Raw genomic sequence first — 25,104 nt, forward strand, 5'->3', positions numbered from 1 at the left:
ACCTACCATAAAGATGATGAAATTCAACTCATTTTCAGCTCATACAATGAAGGATTCATTGGTTCGGTGATTAATAGTCAAATGTGAACTGGTCACAGGACAACCGGTCGCTCTAGATTGGTCACACGTGATCACCCGTCACACTAAAACTGGTCACAATTAAATCGATCACGAGAAAACTGGTTGAACGATTTTAGGGTGCGACCAGTTTTCTCGTGACCAGTTTTAGTGTGACGGGTGATCACGTGTGACCGATCTAGAGCGACCGGTTGTCCTGTGACTAGTTTACATATGACTAGTAGTCCGTTTACCGGATTCATTCATAATTTAATTACAAATACATACATTTAACTTACAAAACCTAATTTAAGAAATATTCAATAACCACAATCATTCATCAGCTGACTGACTAGATGATTTAGTAGACAAGAGAAATATAACAGTAATTGGACTATTCGTCACATTGCGGTGGTCACAAAGACAATTTTTACCATGAAAATCACGAATGCGCAATATTTAGCACTCAAGTTCTCGTTAGTGTGATAATTATCGTTAGTATGATGGACTTTTCGGCTGCCAGATGTTCCGTTATAGAGATTTTAGTGACTTTGTGACGAGTACTTTGAGTACCAGTAATCACCGAACCAAATATAACATCATGGTAACGACCAGAATTATATGTCTGTTACCAAGAGTTGGCGCGAACAAATGCGCTTGTGTAGTGTCGGTGAATATGTAGGTGTATAGCAGAGCACCGTAACCTGTGCACCGCGGTAATATGTGTTCTCCGAACAGCACTTTGGCCTAATGCGTACGAGTAAGATCGCGTGTGAGGGAGAAAACCGATGTTAGTTAGTGTTTTGTCCCTATGCATATACGGAATAACTAGCGACTGCCGATGAAGTAAATATGTATGTATGTAGCTGACAAACTCTACGAGTCGTAAAAAATATGTGCCGCGAATATCCAAAGGTTACGATGCTCTGGTGTATAGCATGCTGTCACTCTGCATTCAATACTAAAAAATACACGCTCAATCCCTTTCGCGCGCTTCTGTGTGAGAACGGGAACGCGCCAACTATCAGTAACAGACCTGTACGTTTATTTAAAATTATATGGTTCTTACAATATATTTATACAGACAACTTTATAGTGCAATTCTATAAACCTCATACTATTAATATAAACCTTAACCTTTTTATAATTCGACATTTTTTTTATTTTACATAGATATATACCAGGAAGACCTAACAGGTAAACCCAATGCGCCTTCCTTGACAATTAATTACAAACGAATTAATTACAGGTCGAAGAATACGAAATTAGCAATTAATTAATCTATAGAGACATCTATGGATTTAGACTTGTACATAATTTTTACATATTGTACAAAAATCAAATTTAGATATTTGTGAAATAACGGGTAGGATTGTTTTTGCCAATTTGATAGATGAACCGTTTCAACAATGAAATCAGATAAATTGGAAAACTCTGAAAGGAAACGATCGACTTGGAGTCACAAATATCCAAGTCTGACCAACAGCATTAAAAATTAGCACGGGGTCGAACCCGGCAACCTCTTGGTGGTAAACATAAACGCAACCACCGAGCCATACTGTTGGCTGGATATGTGTTAGTAAAGAAAAATAATTAAATTTAAAAAAAAATGTGATATAGAAATTAGTTCCCTTTTACTTTTTCGCTATTTTTTTTAATTTTAATTTTCTTTTCATACATTTCTTATGCCTTTTTGATCGGTACCGATCCAGCACGTTTTAGAAAGATTAAATGTATAGCCAATTACACATTTTCAACGAAAGTTACATTATAGTAGAGCTAAATCATTTTTTAAATGTATAATTTTGTTTGAAACCACAATATTTCCAGTGTGTAAATATGCGCGAACGTAAATATCTAGACTAAATTTAGTAATGGCAACACGGGCGTAGAATCTACTGTTTGCAGAATCCATCTATGAGTGGTTACGTCCACTAAGATATCCTATAATAAATTGATATAATAACGTCAACAACAAACATTATCCTTCCGATAAAAAAAGTGTTGAAGTTTGTGAAACAAACGCGTGATATTTAAGTATCGTGATAATTAAATACAATATAAGTATTCATTCGTAAATTAAACGAGTGTTTTGAAACGTAACTACAAATATTATAATACATACATATGTATATCAAGGAGGAAATTTAATTTTAAAAATTCTTCGATATGTTCCCTTATAAAATGTGTTCATAGTTAATTAATTTCTCACTTCCATAATACGGAAATTAATTTATAATAATCAAATCAAAGTCTTGCAAGTACGAAAACGTTCAAATTCAATTTGACCGCGTTTACATTTAATATAAAATAAATAAAAATAGTACAAAATGAATATGTCATTCGTAAAGTGTTGTTTTGATTCGAGCGAGACCCACGACATTGTTGAGGCAGTCGTTCAGAAATGCACTGATCCTGGATGTAAGTAAATATGTATAATACTTATATGCATCCAAAAGTATACTTTATAGACTTGTGTATGTATGTAGCACATGACAGATTTCATGAATGGTTGGTTTGCGTCATTGAACGGAGAATAAACTGGGTGTAGGTATTGATCCACCCCAACCACTTTCACGTCTATATAGGTCGTGGCATTCCATTCTTAGGCACCCCTCCATGCCACCCCTAACGTGGTGGAAACTTATTCTTAAATTTATGTGTCTCGTTGTTGAACTTTGTTCTTTTATCGGACCTTTTACTTTTTTATTATATTATACGAGTATGCGTGGGTTTATCGTGTAACCATGGTAAAATAACTTAAGTGTAAAATTGGTAATTTTGAGATAAATACACGAACATATTGAGCAATTTATTATAGATTTTAGATATATGCATATATTCATGTACACATACATACATACGTGGACATACTAAATCGATTGGTGTTTGGGTTTTTGCCAATGTTTCTAACTTTAAACTTGAACCTTGCATTTAATCGCATGCCAAAACTATAGCGGTGCAATGTATGTGCATATGTAATTACTAATAATACTTACATATGTACATTACAGATGTTAAAATAAAAAGATATGTGTTCAAATTTCATCTGATATATGTTGAGACAAGTTGTTACTGACCTACATGCCAGAATTTTGTTGTCCCATGATTTAGTTACTATAGCCCTAAAAAATAAAAATTCCCATTTTAAATGGTATTTAAATATTTGTTATATTTTTTTTTGGAGTAAATATTTTTCGTTGTCATTAGGAATTGCAATTTACCGTAAAATTTCATAAACCGGTAAACGGTTAATGATTTTTCTTACTACCGGTATATTAGTATTTACCGGTAAATTAAAAAAAGTTTTTTTTTATGTATGTGGTTGCTTTTCCTAAAAACGTTAACCTAGATTGAATCGTGAATAATAAAAAATAAATCTTAGGTAAATAATGTTACATGTGTAAATGCGTTAAAGTAAATTCGTAACAATAAATAAATTATATATTTTATTTTGTATTTATAACCAATCATATTTATTTATTTAAAGTTTGGACCATTTGAAAGTTTCGATCAGTATTGAAACAATCGTCTGATCGCAATTTATTAATTTAAAATTGCCACATTTAATACTGAAAATAAACAAATTCCAAAAAACCTAATTAACAATACGCCATTTTCATCGATACCTAATTCGAGATAAAATAGTTTCCGGTAATTACCGCTAAATTTTAAAATTTACCAATGGCGAAATTTTGTCGATTTACCGGCTAACCAGTATACCAATATTGCAATCCCTAGTTTTCATTAAACCTTCCGCCAAATAGGTACAACTTTTGATTTATTAGAGTAGATGTAAAATGATCGATTGGTTTGTCTAAATTGTAAATCGTTTTCCATTTGTTTAAGCCACTTTCAATTTTATCGTTTTGGTATGATAATATTGTATTCTATGTACATATTCGGTTCAATTTAAGAGATATGTATTAAGAAAAATTGGATGTGGCCAACCCATGACTTTTATTTGGGGAATATAAGAAGTTTCAAAAACAAAATGCAATAATGATGCACACATATCGGATATGAAAACGTTCTCGTTTGAGCACATATGTATATATAGGGAAACTCACACACTTTGGAATTTCCGTAAGACAAAAGTTCTACTTCTGCAAAAAAATTATTGCTTAATATTATTATAAAATTATAAGCATAAAATATCAAAAATAAATAAAACAAATTGGTTCTTCCGGTTTACGAATTCTATCCAAAACCTTATCAATTCTAAGTTAATACATATGTATGTACATATGTAAATTCAAATATAAATGTTCAGTAGTGTGGAAAAAAACGTGTGGTCACAACATTTTTGACTTTTCAAATAAGATCTTAAAATCCTACTTCATCAAAATGTAATTTAATATAAAAAAGGCACTAAAATGTAAAAAATAATTTCAGCTCTCAAACTTCCGACGGTTAGGAATTTCACCTAATTAACTAAGTGAAACTAATAAAAAGCTTGTAAAAATATATCACGTATACTGTTTTTATCTATTTGTAATTCTTCTACTACTAAATTAAACAAAAACAATAAAGCCCAATTTTTTTAGAATTCAGATTACCTACGTGAATATGTTTGATATTAATGATTTTCTATTTTCGTTGTAGAAAAAACAGCATAAGGTTTTCTTTAAGTTTAATATATGTATGTCGTCTAGCGTGTGCGTGTAGTGTAGGAGCTATGACGTCAAAGCCTCAATTTTCCGTTTTATTTTTTTTGCGCATTCACTAATTTTATAACCTTATAAACAAAATTATCGCTTTTCTTTTAAATGAGCTACTCTCTTTCTAATTTTGGATACACTGCTGATCATCGCGATACTAACCGATTACACTATCAATACGGATCGCGATAGGCGTGGATCATGTGATAATATTGATAGTGTAATATGCCCCATTCAATGTATATAATGTGTTACCAATACGGCTCATTGACTGCCCCAAAAGAATATTGCCCTGGTCAAAATCCGAGGTCTAGTTATCACGGTAAACGGATTATTTCGCGCACAAGACAATCGTTGCCACGAAAATCGCGAATACGGAATATCTGGCATCCGGGTTCTCGTTAGTATGATATATAGTTGGCGTGGGTAACTCTCAATGGATGAAATTTTTGAGTGCCAGATGTTCCGTGATCGAGATTTTAATGTGAGATCGCTTTGTGCGGAATAATCACTGAACCAGTTATCACACATTATTCCGTCTCAGATTTTATTTATTATATAGTATATGATTAATTGAATTTTAAATTAAAATATAATTCTTTTTCCTCGTGAAAATACACGCAGTCTAAATTTTTTGGGTTGTATGGGGCAATCAACACAGTCGGTCAACTTTATGACACCTCATTCTTACAAAATATATCAAATATTATAAATTGATGCTGGCAGATTATGCCATTTGTATAATATATGATACGAGTACTCATCCTGAAGATAGGATTAATTTATATGGAAATTGTTTTCTAGGAAAAAATGCATTTGATATGCATATACATATGTATACTTCATTTTAACAGAAAAAGCTTAAACCTGCTTATCTTTTGAAATAATGAGCACAAGTAGTTTTTGAGTGGGAGTGGGTCGCATCCCAGTATATTTAAATATATTTGGATAGTTAATATAAAATTTCTTCATAATATCCACTACTCATACGTGATTAATTACAAAAATATGTTTGCTTAGAATGATAAGGGGTCAACAAAGAAATACAAAGGTGGAAAGCAGACAAAATAAACATAGCTCAATGATTAAAACCAAAAAAAAAACAAATAAGCCAAAAAAACAAATAAGCCAAAAAAAAAAACAAATAAAGCTGAAAATGTGTAAAATACAATGGATGAAAATTGCACAAGATAATCTAGGATTCAGTATTTACATATGTATATATATTCATATATTTGATCTCGCACACATCACTAAAATCTCGATCACGAAATATATGCTACCTGAAAATTCCATCCATTAAGAGGGCTGGACACCAGCGCATTGTCCATACAAACGTATTAGACTTCTCCCTTCCTCAATTATGGCACTAGAGAAATTATTTTTTAATATGCAATGGATATCCACCATTGGGTTGCATCTATCGTTTTATTTTTTTGATTAGCTATTTTTGATAGGAGCTAGGAGCCGCCAAACATCAATAAAATCGCCTCTTCTTTACACCCACGAAAAGAGTCCAGCGTGCTTATTTAACGGTCGATTTAAAAAAAAATACGCACATAGTTGCTCAGAAAATATCTTTCTCATACCGATGATGAATTTTTTTTTTAAATTAATCCAGTTTCGGAGGAGAAAATAGTAGAATACGAAACCTCGATTTTGTCAATTTAAAATACGTTTTATCTGGTCGAAGCGCAACTGTCGCATTCACTCAATATATATATCGAAGAAAGGAACGGCAACAAAATGAAGGTTTCGGGTGTACAGCCCTCTTAAGAGTTAGCCTCGCGAACTATCATATTAACGAGAACTTGAGTGATAGATATTGCGTATTCCTGATTTTCGTGGCAACGATTGTCGCGTGCACCATGGCAATGTGCGAAATAACCCGTTTACCACTGAGTTTCTATTCTCTTTTGTATCAAACATTTTTTTATCAAAGCGAGGAATAATATCGCTTTGAATTTTACCGATCTGAATGGATTTAGATTGGCTTTTCTAAACAACTTAAAGCAAACAGCCGAAAATGGCGAACAAAATTAAAAGAAAATGGGTGAATATATTTTGATCAGACCATGGTCAGACTTGGATGTGACTCCAGGTCGATCGTTTCCTATCAGAGTTTGCCAATTTTTCTTTCATTGTTGAAACGGTTCCCAATTAAATTGGTTAAAAATCTTCCTACCTACTATGTCACCACTATTTGAGTATGATTAATGTACAATAAAATGTATGCACAATTCATAGATGTCTCCTTAATTACGAGTTTTCAGTGTCTCGTAATTCATCAAATTGTGTAATAAAAATGCTGCATTGTTTGTAATTAGCCAGGAAGGCGCATTGGGGTTTACCTGTAAAGCTTTCCTGGTATATATGTAAAAAATAAACAAATAAAACATTTTTCATGCTGCCGAAGGCATTTTTTGCTATTTCGATCCTTCTTCTTATCTCCATTTCGTAACTGACGTCTGTATTGATTATTATTCCTAGGTATTTGTAGTGTTTGACTTGTTCAATCATTTGGCCAGCAGCATAGCTCGGTCGTTAAGCTTCTGCATAGCACCGAGAGGCGCCGGGTTCGATCCCATGATCTGACTTCGATTGAAAAGAATTTTTCTGAGTATAATCTTTAATTCTGCTGGTCAGACCTGGATATTTGTGACTCCAAGTCGATCGTTTCTGGTGGGTCTGCCTCATGGCACCGAAAGTCAAAAGACCGAAAAAGCAAATATCGGAAGGCAAAGATCGAAAATCGAAAGATCAAAAAAAAGGGTGCATGGTAAACGGTACTATGTATATGTATATATAATATATATCAGTGGCATGCGGTGAAATTATCTTTCTTTTTGTCATAGAGCCTTGTTTAATGTGCGCGCGCAGGGTACGGGAGGAAAAGCCTGTTCCTCTTGTTCTTCATGTATCCTGCTCGCGCAAATTAAGTGAGGATGTACGACGGGGGGAGAGAGACTTTTACCGCACGCCACTGATATATATATATATACCAACCGTTTTTCAGTAGCGTGGTCTAGTGGTGAATGTTGAATTATCTCGTACTTGATGTTACGAGTTCGATTCTCGCTGTCTCGCTATTGGCCAGACCTTGATTTGTCAAGGTCGATCGTTTCTTATCAGAATTTGCCAATTTTTCTGATTTTCATTGAAACGATTCCTGTAAAAATCGCGTTTCCTTCCCAATTTTCTGTTGCGAACCTTTAGTTATTGTTATATCTTAGGTTTCGTCATATTGCTCACCATAGATGTCTCTGTGGTTGTTTATCGAATATAAAATTCGTATTGTTACATGAAAGTTATTCATCGTTATTTATCGTATTAATACGATATTTGTAATATCTGACGATAGATGTCAGATATTGTTTAGATTTACATGTATCTATGTAATAATTATGTGAACCAGGAAGGCGCATTTGGGGTTTACCTGTTAAGCCTTCCTGGTATATTTGTATACATGTATGTAAAAAATATGTATGTAAAAATAAAATAAATAAATATGTATGCATGGTAAAAGAACATTTTCGATTTTTTGACTGTCGATGCGGTGGCGGTCACCCCTCCTAGGTATTTGTAGTGTTCGACCTATTTAATAATTTTTCCGCGCACACTTAGGTTTACTGATCTTACTGATAAAATACTAATCGTTTAAATACAAGCCAAATTAAAAGAAAACTTTCTAAATTTATAAAACAAAAAAACCTACATACACAGTCATCACGACACATGAAAAGCAAACACGCTCATATGCGGCAATAGAATAGCTGGACAGGCTAGCGTGTTTACAACCAATTAGGGAGAAAAGATTGCGTGCACGAAAATAAAAAAATCGGTACATGGTCGGATCCGCTCACACTACGGCCGTCTTCGATCGACATTGGCCGGTTACTCGGCTGTCAAATGTCACTCGGTCAGTGAGTGGTGACTCGTCATCGTCACTGTCGCTTTTTACCTGTCATTTATCGTTGCTGACTGAAGTCTCCGATCGTGGAACTCCTGACGAGGAGCAGCGTGCATCATGGCGACTGGTAAGTCGAGACGCCTCTTCTTTCGCCCCACACTCCATTTTTTTCAGACAACGCCCATCTTTGCATACATCTACATTTGAATTTGTCCATCACCATACTTTGGTGTGTTACGTATGCTCCATCGACCATCTGATTAATTCATATTATTTATGTAAACACATTTTTATATATGTATATAGGTGTTGCCGTACTTTGATCGTTCCATGTGAATCAATTAGCAGTTGATGATTTAATTATCACAGGTAATTTTGTGCAATAAGAATCTATCCGGTGAAGTTTTGTAAAGTTGAGTTGTGAATGTCATATTCGTAATTCGTACATACATAATTTTGTATAATAGATATAGCCTTATGTAAGTGATAATTATATGGGATGATAACTTACTTTGATAATATTTTTATTTATGTAATTGCATTATATATAGTTGTAAAAAAAAATTCATTTAATTTGCCATTGAACGAATTCTTTTGTGTAAGTTATAGAAACAAATTGTGAATGTTAATATATTATGTATTTTAAGAATATAAGAAAGTCACAAAAGAAAATTCGATAATTAAACATACATATACCGGTTATGATGGTGATTTCGATACAAATTGGGCGCAAATGTAATGGAAACTTGCACAAGACAAAAGTTCTACTTCCGGTTGTCGGATTTTGTTCAATTTTTTTTTGTTACTTAAAATCACTATCAGTATTATACACAATAAATATCAAGACGATTAAAATAATTTAAAAAGTTAAAATAAAATAATGAAATATTGTTTTAAAAAAAAATAATACTTCCGGTTGATGAATTCTAATCAAAACCGTACCAACATAAATATAAATTTTCTGCTTGATACGTTCAGGGGTGTGGAAAGAATCGTTCACAACATTTTTTACTTTTCTGAGAGGAAAAAATCCCACTTCCGGTTTATTAAATTTAGTGATTTTTTTTTATTTTCATCACATTGATACAAGAATTATACTTGAATTTTTTCGTGAAGAGCATACATGTTAAAGGAGTCGAAAAAAATAGTGGAAGAAAAATCGAACAAGAGTAAACTGCCGTTATGATAATGTTGAAACAATGTTTACACTCTGATGTTTTAGAGTAGTCTAAGGCAAACTCCTAAAAATATGTTCACTGTATATGGGTGAAATTCTAAATTTCAGTACATCGTATCGTTTTCCATTGTCCAAAATCCATTCCATTGTTCGCAGTTTTCTCGAAACTCAAGTTCTCGAACAAAGAAAGGTCATATATGAATCATGATTCATGTACACGCAGAATCTATAAATAAAACATACATATTTGGATATTTTCAATGTATCGGACTGAAAATCATTTTGAATTTTTACGTTAATACTCGAAATTTTAAATACTCGATCCGGCGGGCTTTGAAGCCCGGATCCCAAATCCTGGTTTTCAGTCATCAACCGGCCGGGTCGAGTCCAGAAAACCAAATCTATAGTTACTACGTACATGGATAAAGTAAAAATAAACATTATGAAATCGTCCATTAACTATTAACGTACATAACGTACAAGTGGACCATTTAAAAGTCCGTCGATTTATTAATAAATTTAATTTGACAGCAACCTATAAAATAAAAAGATAGCGTATACGTAGAGTTTTTTTGAGTATTTCGGTAACCTTTGCACTTTGAACGTAAGAGAGATAAATTTTTGATATAAAAACTTTGAAATTCTATTAATTTCGGTAATTTCATGTTCCTCTATTTGCATCTTATCAAAAATGAATGAGCAATAATAACGTGGTATACATAAATTACCTTAAAATGAAAAACCTGAACCAGCATCTACAAATTTAAAATATCCATTGAATTCATACGACTAGAATATTGCGTTGAATAGAATAATAAACTTTTTGTTATATTTATGACTTGTTTGCAGCAAATTATCAAATTAATTAATCATGCTATTTTTTTCGAAAAAAATTACTCTTGCGGCGCTTTAATGCGGTTTAATACAAGAAGCTTATGAGTCACAAATTTGTAAATTTGATTTTATGTTTTTCGGCCCCCATAGCACCTCTCCCCCCCCCCCCCCCCGGTTTTTGTGCCCGGGGTGCAACTTTTTCTCAGCACCGCTTTATAATAAATATAAAATATATATATATATATATATATATATATATATATATATATATATATATATATATATATATATATATATATATATATATATATATATATATATATATATATATATATATCAATTATAAAAGTGTGTTGATTTAAAATATGCCAGGCTTCAAATAAAGTATAAACGCACATTCAATTTTTTATTACATACATCCTTTACGTTTCACATGGCTTCCGTGTCAGTGGTCATTTTTATCTCTTATCCGATCGTTTTCATACTTTGCCATATTGCTCATTGTGGTCATCAATACACGTTAATGTATCGTCTGCCATTACGTTGGAGATAAAATATCGTATACAACGCGTTTTAAACACGCGGAAAGTAAATCTTCTTGACGTTTAATAGGCGTTCGTCCCGTATCTTCCAGCCTGTTCGCCTTGATATGGCGATATAAGATTTTGATTGTTTAAACGCCTATAATTCACTCTATATTTTATGAAATTTGCTCTATTGGTTCTCGTTATCTCTAATATGTAAATATTTATAGTTTTAACTCTCATATGTATATATAAATTTCAAATTTGGCGTGTAGCTTCTTGTAGGGTAATACACGATATATATTGATTTTTGGCCAAATATGTCACATTTGACATTTCACGGCTAAAAGTATATCTCTTCACTGGGTTTTATCTGCGAGATAAGTATTCAATAATTATGTATATCGTCACTTTAGTGCGGAAACCTCCCAAGTCTCGTTTTTATCAGGAAATAGTCAACGTAATACAAAAATGTATTCATCGTTTTAATTATCAGAATTTTTTTTTACATGTACATATTGTTGCGTGGACGTGTAGAGAGGGCTTCCGGGATCGGAGAGAAAGACGCAGCAGGGTTGTAGAAGTCGTTTATTCGTCTGCTCTCGTCGGCGTCCCAGGTCGGAATGGTTTCCAATTCGAGAGCGCCCCATATTTATACATGTTTGGGCTCAACAACTATTGGTCGATGAGTCAGACGATCCCATTGGCCGTTGCATACGAGCCGTATGCGTATTCATTCGTAGAGGCCATTTTGGCGGGAACGAGAGATCAGGTGATCTGCGCTAGTAAACCATCGGTCCACGAGCGCCACTCACCTAATCTCTACGTTACAATATATACAAGGAAGGCCTAACAGGTAAATCCCAATGCGCCTTCCTGGCTAATTACAAATGGGAACTAATTATTTGGTGGGTTAAAAATAACTAAAATGATGAGATAAAAATTAAGATTAATAATCAATTATTTATTAAATTAGTGATCAGTTAAATAATATAAATGATCAGTAAATATTTATTTTTCGATCAGTAAAAAACAATTTTTCGATCAGTAATTAATTAAAGAAGTGATCAGATAAATAATATAAATCAAATAACTTATAATTTTTGACAGTTGGATGATAGCGCGTCGCCCATCTTAGATCTTAGCAGCCAACACTTATTTATTAAAGGGTAAGGTTAGGTTAGGTTAAGTTAGGGTTGGTCCTATTCATTTGAGATCTGATTGTTAGGGTCGGTATTTATTAAAAAAAAAACATCTTAGCAGCATTGATCATTTATTTTAAAATCTTATCATTTTGTTTTATATACTGATCATTTTGGTTTAATTACTGCTCATATTATTTAAATACTTTAATAGCAAGTGATCAATAAAACTGATCATTTATTATACTCACTGATCAATGCATTATTTTTACCTACCAAATGTTTTTTTTACCGATTAAAATGTGAATTTTTTACTGATCGTTTGTAATGGCCTCTATTTAATAAAGGCCATTACAAACGGCGATATACAATTTTTAGAATAATCTTAACAAGGCATTAAAGAGACATCTATTGATTAATTTTTTGATAAACTTACATATTCGGTGCATTTTTTTTAAATATATAAATCGTCAAATTTTGAATGCTGAAAAACTCGTAATTCGCGAGACATTTATGGAAAAATTTGCAACATTTTTACTATACGAATCAGCGAAATTCAAAAATTGCCAGAAATGGGTAAAGGTTGACAATTTTTCGGAACCGTTTCGATGAAAATCAGATAAATCGGCAAACTCTGATAGGAAACGATCGACCTGGAGCATAAACCAATATCTGGCCAGCAGCAACCGGTGGAACTCGAACCCGTGACCACTATGTTCTAAAGCATATATGCTAATCACTAGTCCGCGCTGTCGGTTAACCTTTGAAGGACGGAGCGTCGAGATCGAACGAGTGTCCCTAACCGGGGTAGAGTAAGACCCTAGTATTTTTTGATCAAAATACAGCTTTTCTCAATACAAATGGGTTCAATATATATCTTATTAATCATTTTATACAGAAACATAAAAAAGTTTTAGTCCTATAGCATGTTTTTGACTATTTTTGTATTAAAATATAACGACAAGTATCGACATGGAAACGCACATAGGTAAGGCCAACAGGCGACTGCATGACTCAATAGCCACGCGCCAAAAGCGACGAAAACAATAGCTTACGAAAATATAGCCGTCTCTGTCTCTCGCATTGATTCATCGATCAACAAGAATATGCAAGCGAACAGTCAAAAACATGACGTATCGCTACCGCATTTAAATCATACTTTGGAACGTAGAAATGTATAAATGTATTTTTTTACAATGTACCCCTTTTCTAAATCATACAAAATCTATTAAAATAAATTTCTTGTAGTTCATTCTAGGAATATAAGAAATAGAGGGTGTATAGCTTTGAAAACCACATGGTTATTATGAAAAACGTAAAAATTTGTGTGGGAGGGTTAAATAAATAAAGAATATATGTACTATTACAAGAAAAAGATAATAAAATACCTTTATTTTATTTCGATTACATGTGTACATACATATTTAGTTACGTAATCGATACAATAGATTGTGAAGATTATAAGAAAGTGATTTTTTTTTATAAGAAGTGGTTTGTTGGCATTTTATCTGCATAGTTTGATAAAATGCTAATGTTTGCTGTCATATAATGGATAAACTGAGTGATAAAATCGTTATCACGTCTCGGTTCCAATATGTGCCGATATTTTTCACTCAATGTATTATAATTGTTGTTCTAAGGTAATTCAATTGATCTATTGGCGTAGAACGGACTTGTGTGTTTGATCGATTTAAATTTTTACACAACACATAATTTGTATCAAACCATTGTCGAGTGATGTCGAGTCTTAATTGTACAACATTACTACATAATCCGTCGAAAAAACACCGAACGATCATTTAAATTCAAATTGTTTCGGTCGGCTCCAAAGGTATGTTGCTTAAACTTTGGATCTCGGATAATAGTTGCCGCTTATAGTACACTAAATATTTATTTTACACTCACATTTGATTTGTGTGCGATCGTGTATTTGATTGTGTTTTGTAACGTAGGCAAATATACTCCTTTCGATTTTGATGTTAATGAAATTTTGCATTAACACGCCAGTAATGTATTAGCAGCGGAGGGAAAACATCTCCGTTTCGTTGAAAATGCTCAACCAAGTTTGCTTTTTCACAGTGAGACTAATTTATTTGATGTGTAAGTTTCGACAGTAGGGGGGGAAAAAACAATTTAATATAGCTGTGTGTTTTAATATATGTAACTTTCTTTCGGCAGGTTGTTGCGGATGCTGTTCGGCTTTGAGGCCCCGCTATAAACGGCTCGTCGACAATATATTCCCTGTGAATCCGCACGATGGCCTCGTCAAGTCCAACATGGAGAAGCTCATCTTCTACTCGCTGTCCAGCCCGGAGAAGTTGGATCGAATCGGGGAGTATCTGTTTCAAAAAGCGAGCCGTGATATATACAGGAAACGAAACGGGTAATTATATCGTTGTTTTGTTTGTAATCTATGGCTGATATATGTAACTGTTTGTGTAATGGTGATGTTTCTATAACGAATAGGCTAGTCATCATCGCCATGGAAGCTATGGATCAGCTGCTCGTCGCCTGTCATGCGCAAACGTTGAACCTTTTCGTCGTCAGTTTCCTCAAGATGGTGCAAAAACTGTTGGAGTCGGCCGACCCACAGCTGCAAATATTGTCCACTCAGAGTGTAAGCCTTTTTTTTTTTGCTATCGCTTGATCGCTTCCTACTACTGTTTCCATTTGATGTTTTTTTTATGTTTTTTAGTTTGTACGCTTTGCAAATATCGAGGAGGACACACCGTCGTATCATCGCCGGTATGATTTCTTCGTGTCCAAATTCTCCGCAATGTGTCACAGCAATCACGGCGACAAGTCGACTAGAGATAGTATTCGTTTGGCCGGAATCAAAGGCATTCAGGTGAGAAAAATTGTAAATGTGCATAGGGAAGATTAAATGACTCCCGGGTCACGTGTTTTTTTGTTTGTTCTTCATGCTTTTGATATTTGTCTACTTATTTTTTATTATATACATACATATATGCAGCCAACAGTATGGCTTGTATACACCTAGCGTGTATACACCTAGTGATAAGTGGGTTCGATCCATCATACTGCTGTTTAGATTTGGGGGTATTTGTGACTTCCAGTCGATCGTTTCTTATCAGAGTTTGCCAATTTTATCTGATCATTGTTGAAACGGTTCCTCAAAAATTGGCAAAAAATCATCTTTCCTGTTGTCACAAATCTTCTGTATTTATTGTGTGTATAATTTGTAAAAATTATGTACAAAATCTAAATCCATAGATATCTCAATGGATTAATTCTGTAATTAATTGTTATTTCGTGTTCTTCAACTTCTGGAAATACATTGATTTATGTAATAATAAAATGCTGCATTGTTTGTAATTAATTGTCCAGGAAGGCGCATTGGGGTCATCCCGTCAAGCTTTCCTGGTATATATCTATGTAAAAATAAAATATATAGCAGGAAGGCCCAACAGGTAAACCCCAATGCAAGTCCATTGTACTAACGAGAACTCGAGTGCCAAATATTCCGTATTCGCGATTTTCATGGCAAAAATTGTCTTTTGGGTGATCGCAATGTGACTAATAATCCAATTACCACATAAATTATCTTGAAAAAAAAACCGGAATTATTCCAAATTAAAAAATGGACATACAATATTTGTGCATCGATATATAAAAAAAATGTTTTGGCCATTTAATGTGGTTCAGATTTATTTGCACATAACTACAGTTACTAATACGTATGTATGTATTTACATAGATAACATTCATATTGATTCATAACACAACTTTCTCCATGTTAAAGCAATCAAACGTACTCGATAACGTATTATATTAACAAAAACATCAATACAGGTTTATAAAACATCAAATATTGTACTTTTATTTTAGGGAGTTGTTCGAAAAACTGTTGCCGATGATTTGGTTGAAAACATTTGGGAAGCGCAACACATGGACAAAATTGTACCGTCTCTTTTATACAACATGCAGGTATGGCCTTATTTATTTTCACTATAACTCATATCGATAGCCTCGATTAATGATTACGAACTTCAAATCGTGTTTCTTTTTTGTTAACATTCTTACAAGCTCATGTTATAATTAGGATGATAACAAATCCAGGTCAAATTATTTATTGGGGTGATTAAAATTATCACCACCGTTCAATTTATTCTGGCCTCTATTCAAGGCAGTGGAAAACTATTCCTTTTTTTTTTAAGATACGGCTGCTTTTCCGACAGTGAATGTTTAACACGGCTTGAAATAGAATATGTCGAGTTGACATTCACAATGACGAATATTTGATTGTATCATTTTAGAATTGTCAATATGACACGACAAAAGAAGGCGCTAATGTGGGAGAAGCTGTGGGCAGCGCTCAAGCCAGCACTCCTCCGGCACTGGCCGAAGCCTGTCTTCGTGAATTGGTCGGCCGAGCAAGTTTCGGACACATAAAAAGTGTCCTACGACCAGTTTTAAGGTAATACATACATAGTGTTGCGTAGGGGTGGGTTCAGCATCCAAATGAAAGGCCAAAAGTCGCTTCACAGCATTTATTCGACGACTCGAGAGGTCCACACGGATCCACCGCTCACTTCAGAATAATCTGATCTGCCATATCTGCCTCCTTATAAAGGACATGTTGCCCAGCGCAGCTTCCCCGACCCATTAATGTGTCTATTGTCTAGGCACTTAACCCTTTGAATGCTGACCAACGCCGATCGGCGTTTTACCAATAAGTCCATGTGCCTGAAATACGCCGATAGGCGTTGTTTTTTGAGTATGTTAAAAATAAACAAGAATACTACCCGCAAAGCCTTTCCAGGAACATGGCTCGTGTATAAAGCCCGGACCCTGAGGGGGCTGTATATTGTTCAAATGTTGTAAATGCATTGTTAAAGGTTTGCCGAACCATTTTTACAAAGGATTTACAACAATTGAACAATAAACGGCACGCTTCCGGTCCTACCTGTACTCGTGTAATCCGTGTCAATGTTTATGAAGACTGGTTTACACCGGAATTTCTGAATTTATAACCATAGCAGAATTTCTCGGTGGAACTTCTGAGTATTTTAGATTGTGGCTTGGTATTTAGATTGTGAGCATTACATTTTAACAACAATGAAGGAGATGGAACTAGTTTTGGAAGAATACATTCATTAATAGACTTATTTTGTTTATTTTATATTGTTGCAAGATATAGTAGAGAGTCTAAACACACCTTTACAAAACTCGAAATCCTCGGCGGTAGTTATCTAGGATACTGATCTAGGGTTTGTTTGGGCATAAAACAGGAAAGACGTCAGCACTCAAAGGGTTAAAGATCTACCCTGGCGAGTATATTGTTTACTAACGCACTCGCCCAAGTCTATGATATCTCCAGCGTATCCTTTGTTCGGGCACTTACCGAGTCCCGTTAGCCTAAACGGAGGTCTCTATTGTTCACCCACGAATACACTTAAACAGTGAATATTCTCTCTCTCTCTCATGTTCCCACGTTACAATAGTAAATAATCGATATTGTATATTTATATATAATTATTACACATAAATAAACATATTTTGTTTGTTAGGCACTTTGATTTGCATAAACTGTGGGTGCCGAACGACTTCGCTATTCACACATTCCGAATCATCATGTTTTCGATTCAGGTAAACTATTTGTATATTTCATATGACGTCTTCGTATTTTTTTTATTATTATAATAATTGGGTTTGTGTTTTCGATAGGCGCAATATTCGTATACGGTTGTGGAAATTTTGATGACGCATTTAGACGACGAGCAGAAGATCTCCGATCAAGCCATATCGACGTTGAACGTGACCAATAGGCCCGGAGCTGGCGGAGGTGACAGTACTCGCATTAGAACGGCAGTTGCGGAAGTTTTGGCAAAGATAATTGCAATTGCCGCTGGTGAAAGTGTCGGTGAGTCATCGTCGTTTTTTATTATTTCGTTTTTTAAATTGCACGATTTCTTGGCATTGTCGTTTTTGCAGGTCCTTCCGTCTTGGAAATTATCAACAGCCTGCTCACACATTTGAGGTCTTCCGTCACTCGAGACTCTGAGGTATTTTTTTTTTAATGTGGTTCTCAAATTAGTTTGATTCGTAGTTGTTTAAATGTGGGTTTTTTGAATGCAGAATGAAACCGACGAGAAGCAATATCAAGAGGCTTTGATTAACGGTCTCGGAGAATTCGCAAATCATCTTCCTGATTATCAGAAGATCGATATAATGATGTTCATCATGTCGAAAGTTCCGTTTCAGCCGGCCGGTTTGAGTAAGCAGCAGAAGGCCAAAAAAGGCGATATCATGTTGCAAAGTATTCTTTTGAAAAGTTTGCTCAAGGTGTTGTATTTTTTATGTCCAAATCGATCTTTATATGTACGTTCGGATTGTATATTATATATTTTTAATTATTGTAATGCAGGTCGGCAGCAAATATAAAACTACTCAACTCAGTAAAGCATTCCCGGTATCTTTCTTGGAGCCACTTTTAAAAATGGCAGGAGCACCCGGACCCGAAACTAGGATTTTGGTTCAACGAATTTTGCACCAACTCATCGACAGGCGACAGAATTTGGATCGCTTAAGTATAATGAGGTATATACGGCTCAATTATATACTAGTGTTTTATTAATTTTGGTTATGATTTTATAAGTACATGTGAATGTACAAGTATACAAAACATTAAAAAAGTTCATAATAGCATGCCCATCGTTGCTGGAAAAGTTGGGACTTGACAATGGGTCATCATCATTTGATGGTTGTACCTCCTGCCCTCACAGTTCTTTATCTGATGGATCTTATTCCTAGAGCTATCCGACTTCTTAACCGCTTAGACGCCCAGCCGACGCGCTGAGCGTATAATAGATACGGCTGCTTGCGCCTTAGGGCACTTTGGGCAGCTAAGCGGTTAATGAAATCGTTGCTGCTGTGCCTGAATGTGATGTTTTCCACCTCAGTGAGCGTGTGTTGTCAGAAATTGTTTAAGCCTGCGCTCATCATTATTTTCATGATTGGATGTGATGTATGAGTGAATTTTGATCTTCTCTCTTCTACTCGGGCCTTACGTGGATGTTTTGTATTGACGGCTGGTTCGATTGTCGATGCAAGACTTTCCCAATTTTTCTCCTTATATTCAACTATTATTATATGTTTTGTGACTAATTTTATTATTGTTTGAACTTGAAGCTGCTATTGTTTTTTTTATGTATAAATTATGTTTTTTCTGTATAATTATACATTTTTTTCTGCAATGCTACAATAGTCAAATCTTTAAATCTTCTAATATATGTAAGGTTTAATGTATTTATGTAACTATGTATGTAAGGTTTGGATGGTAAAATCCGTGACGTTATCGAAAAAATACAATTTTCTATGATGACCATATCGATTCTGTTTTCGATTTCGATTCCGTTTTCGATTTCAATTCCGTTTCTGGATTCTTTATTCAGTTCCTGTTCTGGATTCTTTATTCAGTTCCGGATCCTCAACTGAAAGATGAATCCTTTTTCAGTTCTGGATACGGATTCTTTATTGTATTCCTTTTTCATTTCTTGTTCCGGATTTCTGTTTCAATTCCGAATCCGGGTTTCGGTTTCAGTTCCGGATCCTCATTCCTTTTTCATTTCCGGATCCAGATTCTTTATTGTGTTCCAGTTCTGAATTCCTTCTTTATTTCCTGTTCCGGATTCCTCTTTCGATTTCGATTCCGTTTTCGATTTCGATTCCGTTTCCGGATTCTTTATTCAGTTCCTGTTCTGGATTCTTTATTCAGTTCCGGATCCCGATTCATCTTTCAGTTCAGGGTCCGGAATCCTTTTTCAGTTCTGGATACGGATTCTTTATTGTATTCCTTTTTCATTTCTTGTTCCGGATTTCTGTTTCAATCCCGAATCCGGGTTTCGGTTTCAGTTCCGGATCTTCATTCCTTTTTCAGTTCCGGATCCAGATTCTTGATTGTGTTCCAGTTCTGGATTCCTTCTTTATTTCCTGTTCCGTATTCCTCTTTCGGTTCTGGATCCCCATTCCATTTTCATTTCCTGTTCCAGATTCCTTTGTTTCAGTTCTCGATACTCATTCCTGTTTCAGTTCCATATCCCCATTCCTGAAGCCGGGTAAAACCACTAGTAATAAATAAACAAATAAATCTGAGTAAAACCACTAGTAATAAATAAACACAGATTTTTTTGAACTGGTACTGGTTTTCAAAATGGTTGACGTATTTCAATACTGAAAAAAGTTGTCGAAGCCTCTTCTTACTTTCACTTACGATTTTTAAATGATTAAATTGCTGGGATTAAATGATTAGGATTGCTTAAAATTACAATCCGACATTGATATAATATCTGAATGGTGTAATGTAAACCTTATGCAGAGACTTAGGTATACTTATAGATTCCAAACTATCATTTAATGAACATATTAATCATATTGTTACTAAATCTTATAAACTATTGGGATTTATTTGCCGAGTTGTGAAGCCCTTTAAGAATCCCCATACTCTGATTCTACTCTATTACAGTTTAGTTCGTAGTAATATGGAGTATGCCTCAATCATATGGTCTCCCTATTACCAAACTCACATTGAGCACTTAGAAACAATCCAGAAGCGTTTTTTGCGCCATTTATCCTATAAAACTGGTCTTAAAAAACTGTTACCATCTTATAATGACAGACATTCTTTTTTCCATATTGCAAGTTTGTCTCAGCGTAGAAGGGTTTCTGATTTGTTAATTTTATATAAGATTGCTAATGGTATTCTTGACACGTCTGTTTTAAGCGAGATTAATTTTAACGTTAATGCCCGATTCACCAGATGCACAAATCTTTTTTATCCACCTATTTGTCAAAGCAACACCTCTTTCAATAGTGCAATCGTTCGTATATGCCGTATTTACGATAGCTTAGATGATTGTCCTGACCTCTTTAGAGACTCTTTTAGTATTTTTAGGACAAAGGTGAAGAAAATAATATGTGGTTGATTTGCTTCTTCACCCTTATAGTCTTTCTTTTTCTTTTTTACTTTATCTGTATCTTTTTCTTTATCTGTTTCTTTTCTTTTTTTTTAAATCTTGATGTTTTTGTAATTTTACTTTTTTATATCACCATGTGGTGCTCACTGTAAATGGAATATTATATTTTTATTTATGTTTATTATTATTTTTTGTCTCATTATACAACTTTCTTTTTATATTTTATTCTGTATGTGTGCCTATTTAAATAAAATAAAATAAATAAAATAAAATAAAATTCTTTCAGCGTCCATGTTGCCGATTTGGAGTTGAATCTTGAAAAATCATCTCGTCCTGATTTGATATTCATCACTAAACACGGGCCGGCAATTTATTCATCTCTTTTTGAAGGTTAGATAAAATTAATTTGTTTTTATTATATTCTTCTGCTTTTGTTTATTCAATTTAAATTATTCACTCAAATCATATTCAGGTTTACAAATTGAAAACAACACGGCCGAAAATATCGAAGCTATTTATACTACTTTAGCACTGTTGTGCGTCGAATTAGCTTCGGAGGAAACTGTATCGGACATGTTGCAGTTTGTTTTGGGGTATGCATTTACTTTCTATCGAATTTTATATTCTCTTTTTTTTGCTTATATTTATTATTATTTTCAGCGTTCAACAATTGGCGCTTACAAATCCAGCGTTATCTAGAACGAGGCGGTATCAATTGCACGCACTCGCCGTCGCACTTCTGGCATTAGTGCCGCATGCGGTTGCTTTGCCATCATTGGACGATTATGCAAAGAAGGTGAGGAATTTAAATGTTGAATAAACATTGTATAAATAAGTCGACGTTCAATTGAATATGAATTATATGTAGATAATCGAGGCTAGGATGAATGACGCTTCACACCTGTTGCCGTCCTTGTCTGACGAGTACGACGAATGTGTGTCTCCTTCTAAGATGCCCTATTTGATGATTGATCAGGTTTGTATATGTTCGATATTTTCTGTATATTCTTTTTCTATGTATATTTTTAATTTATATAATTCATATTTTCAGATAGCTTTATGCGAATGCTTGAAATCTTGTGGGATAGATGCTTCTCGGTTACAAAACGCGTGTCCGTACACCGGTGGAACTGGTATACATCATTTGAGTCATCATCGTCATAGTTGGGTTGATGCAGGTACTTAAATTTGATTTTTACTTTATCTATGTACGTAGTAACAATAGATGAAGTTTTGTGATCGTGCGAAAATTCGAATTTGAGATTTTGACTGATTCGAACTGATCAAGATTTTGACTGAATCCCTGATCACGTTTTCATGTTTGTCTGTGAATTTTAGGGATTTTTTGAACACCGTTAGTCCTATTGAACTGAAACTTAGTATCGGTTGCTGAAATTCTAATCGATTTTTAAGTTCACCGGAAATTGTACCTCCCCTTATAGGTGTCCTCTTTTTTTTTTAAGTTTTTGAATTCAATTATCTCCCAAACCGCTAACCGAATCAGACTGAAAATTTTTGATATGTAATAGTAATTATAAATTTTATACCTTTATATTTTTTGAATATTTTTATCTCAACCGGAAGTAGTACTTTTACTCTAGAGAATCGAGTTTTTTTATGTTTTTATCAGAAACCTTTCGGTTTATTGAACTGAAATTTCATATCTAGAAGCTTAAGCTTAATACCGAGTTATGTATAAAATTTGATAAGCATCCGTCAATCGGAAGTGGCAGTTTACTCTTGTTCGATTTTTCTTCCACTATTTTTTTCGACCCCTTAAACATATGTACTCTTCACGAAAAAATTCAAGTATAATTCTTGTATCAATGTGATAAAATAATAAAAAAATCACTAAATTTAATAAACCGGAAGTGGGATTTTTTCCTCTTAGAAAGGTCAAAAATGTTGTGACCACGATTCTTTCCACACCCCTTAACGTATCAAGCTAAAAATTTATATTTGTATTCTTCATGTACTAACTTAGACTATGTAAGGTTTTAGTCAAAATTCGTAAACCGGAAGTAGTATTTTTTTTTAAAACAATATTCCATTATTTTATTTTGACCTTTTAAATTGTTTTTATTTTCTTGATATTTAATGTGTATAATATTTATAGTGGTTTTAATTCATAATAAAATTTCGAACAAAATCCGACAACCGGAAGTAGAACTTTTGTCTTGTGTAAGTTTTCGTACATTTGCGCTCAATTTGTATCGAAAATGCTGTCATAACCGTTATGTGTGAACGTGTATGGATGTTTAATTATCGAATTTTGTTTTGTGTCCTTATATTGGTTGTATCTGAATTTTTTTCTTAATTATATATTTATTAAAAAAAATTATCAATATTAGGTGCTCATGGTCGTGATAGCATAGCAGATTTGTCTACGAATCTAAACACTGATGTGGATAGTGTTTCTAGCTCTCCGGGTGTACAAAGGGTAAAAATATATTTTTATTTAAATGAAATTCTTTTATTATATGTATTTAAAATATTAAAATTCTTTTGTAGCAAAAGCCACCGCCGTCTGAATTGACTTTTGAATGTATGAGACGAGTCTTGGCTGAAAACAATGACGCACATAGTAAAGAAAAAGAGGAACATGCCCGAGTGTTGGCTCAGACTTTCCGCACTGCACCTTTCAGCGAGCTTCAAACTATGACGCAACCCAAAGTGAGATCATCTGTTGCCTTTTTAAAATGATCCGAAACATAGACTCGTGCGTATTAAACGTGATTTAAAAATATTTTCAGCACGACCTTCAGAATAAGTTGACGGAAATTTTCAATTCTTTGGACTCGGAGCCGAACACTTTACCGAGGCAAGACAGTATTTCTAGTCCGAGTGAGAACGCTCTGACGAGGGGTGGAAGTTGTCATAAATCATACAGGGCACATCAGCAAAATGTTCCAGCGTACGAAAAATACTTCCCGGAAATGTTTCTGTATTAATTCGATTCGATCTGTCGCTAATATGTATATATATATATAATTGAAAACATGCAAATAATCACCTAATTTATTATATTATATTATATTCTACATCTTTTTTCTATTTATCTTGTTGTATTGTATTATATTAAACTTTATATCGATTAAGATATGCAATACTTATACATTTTTAAATTGCGTTGAAAGCAATTGATCAATAAAGTGCAATTAGTCGTACTGTGCAAAAATGTGAGAGTCATTTTAGGCTTGCAAAAGAAAAAATTGTGATGACCAGTGAGACTGGAATTATTCTATTTGTGAAATGTTGTTTATAAACAAATATTTTCTAACGTTGTGGGTTTATATTAATAAGCTCACTCCGATAATGTTATAATTAAATATTGGTTGTGGCTATTTGCAGGTACTACATCTGCAAATGATTGGCTATTTGTAGGTACTATATCTGTGAATTATTGGCTATTTGTAGGTACTATATCTGCGACAGGCGCAAAGCCTTCTGGGCATGCGCGTGAACTGTCACTGTCAGCGTGTTTACTGTTAAAGTTTTGTTTTAAACCTCTTGAAATTTAGTTCGAACTCGTAAAGTGACGCAGAGTAAAAAATATAATCCAAATTAATAATATTATTATTAATTGTTAGAAAATTATTATCATATACAACGTATATACCTACATACAAGTACAAGCTGCGAACTAGCTAAATGATATAAATCTATTTGAAGAAATTTATTTGCCTCGTGTATAATGAACGATTGATTAAACAAGTCTAGCATACATTAAATGTAAAAAATTATAATCGGATTATAAGTTCACTCGCATGCGCAGAAGGCTTTGCGCCTGTCGCAGATATAGTACCTGCAAATAGCCACAACCTTAAATATTTAGCTATTTTTTTCTTTTCAATGTTTAATCA

At 33.9% G+C, this 25,104-nt stretch overlaps 1 protein-coding gene across 1 annotated transcript; it reads left to right on the plus strand.

The window, feature by feature from the left end:
- Positions 1–8,622: 8,622 nt before the first annotated feature.
- Positions 8,623–24,636, plus strand: stmA (Protein EFR3 homolog stmA). The gene is made up of 19 exons (XM_077444471.1): positions 8,623–8,755; positions 14,484–14,688; positions 14,772–14,922; positions 15,001–15,153; positions 16,155–16,253; positions 16,583–16,743; positions 17,837–17,915; positions 17,994–18,189; positions 18,261–18,331; positions 18,405–18,611; positions 18,694–18,866; positions 21,528–21,631; positions 21,714–21,834; positions 21,902–22,037; positions 22,110–22,217; positions 22,293–22,419; positions 23,593–23,681; positions 23,753–23,914; positions 23,995–24,636. The coding sequence occupies exons 1-19, from the start codon at positions 8,746–8,748 to the stop codon at positions 24,190–24,192; spliced, it is 2,550 nt and encodes an 849-aa protein (XP_077300597.1). The 5' UTR covers positions 8,623–8,745; the 3' UTR covers positions 24,193–24,636.
- The last annotated feature ends 468 nt before the right edge of the window (positions 24,637–25,104 follow it).

The sequence above is a fragment of the Arctopsyche grandis genome, chromosome 13 (genome assembly GCF_051622035.1).
Source record: "Arctopsyche grandis isolate Sample6627 chromosome 13, ASM5162203v2, whole genome shotgun sequence".
Lineage (NCBI taxonomy): Eukaryota > Metazoa > Arthropoda > Insecta > Trichoptera > Hydropsychidae > Arctopsyche > Arctopsyche grandis.

Bases quoted from the DNA above. Each gene is read 5' to 3' on its own strand.
- stmA (XM_077444471.1), top strand. The intron at 15,154-16,154 runs GTGAGAAAAATT...CTTTTATTTTAG, and splicing joins CCGGAATCAAAGGCATTCAG to GGAGTTGTTCGAAAAACTGT. The intron at 18,190-18,260 runs GTGAGTCATCGT...TCGTTTTTGCAG, and splicing joins TGCCGCTGGTGAAAGTGTCG to GTCCTTCCGTCTTGGAAATT.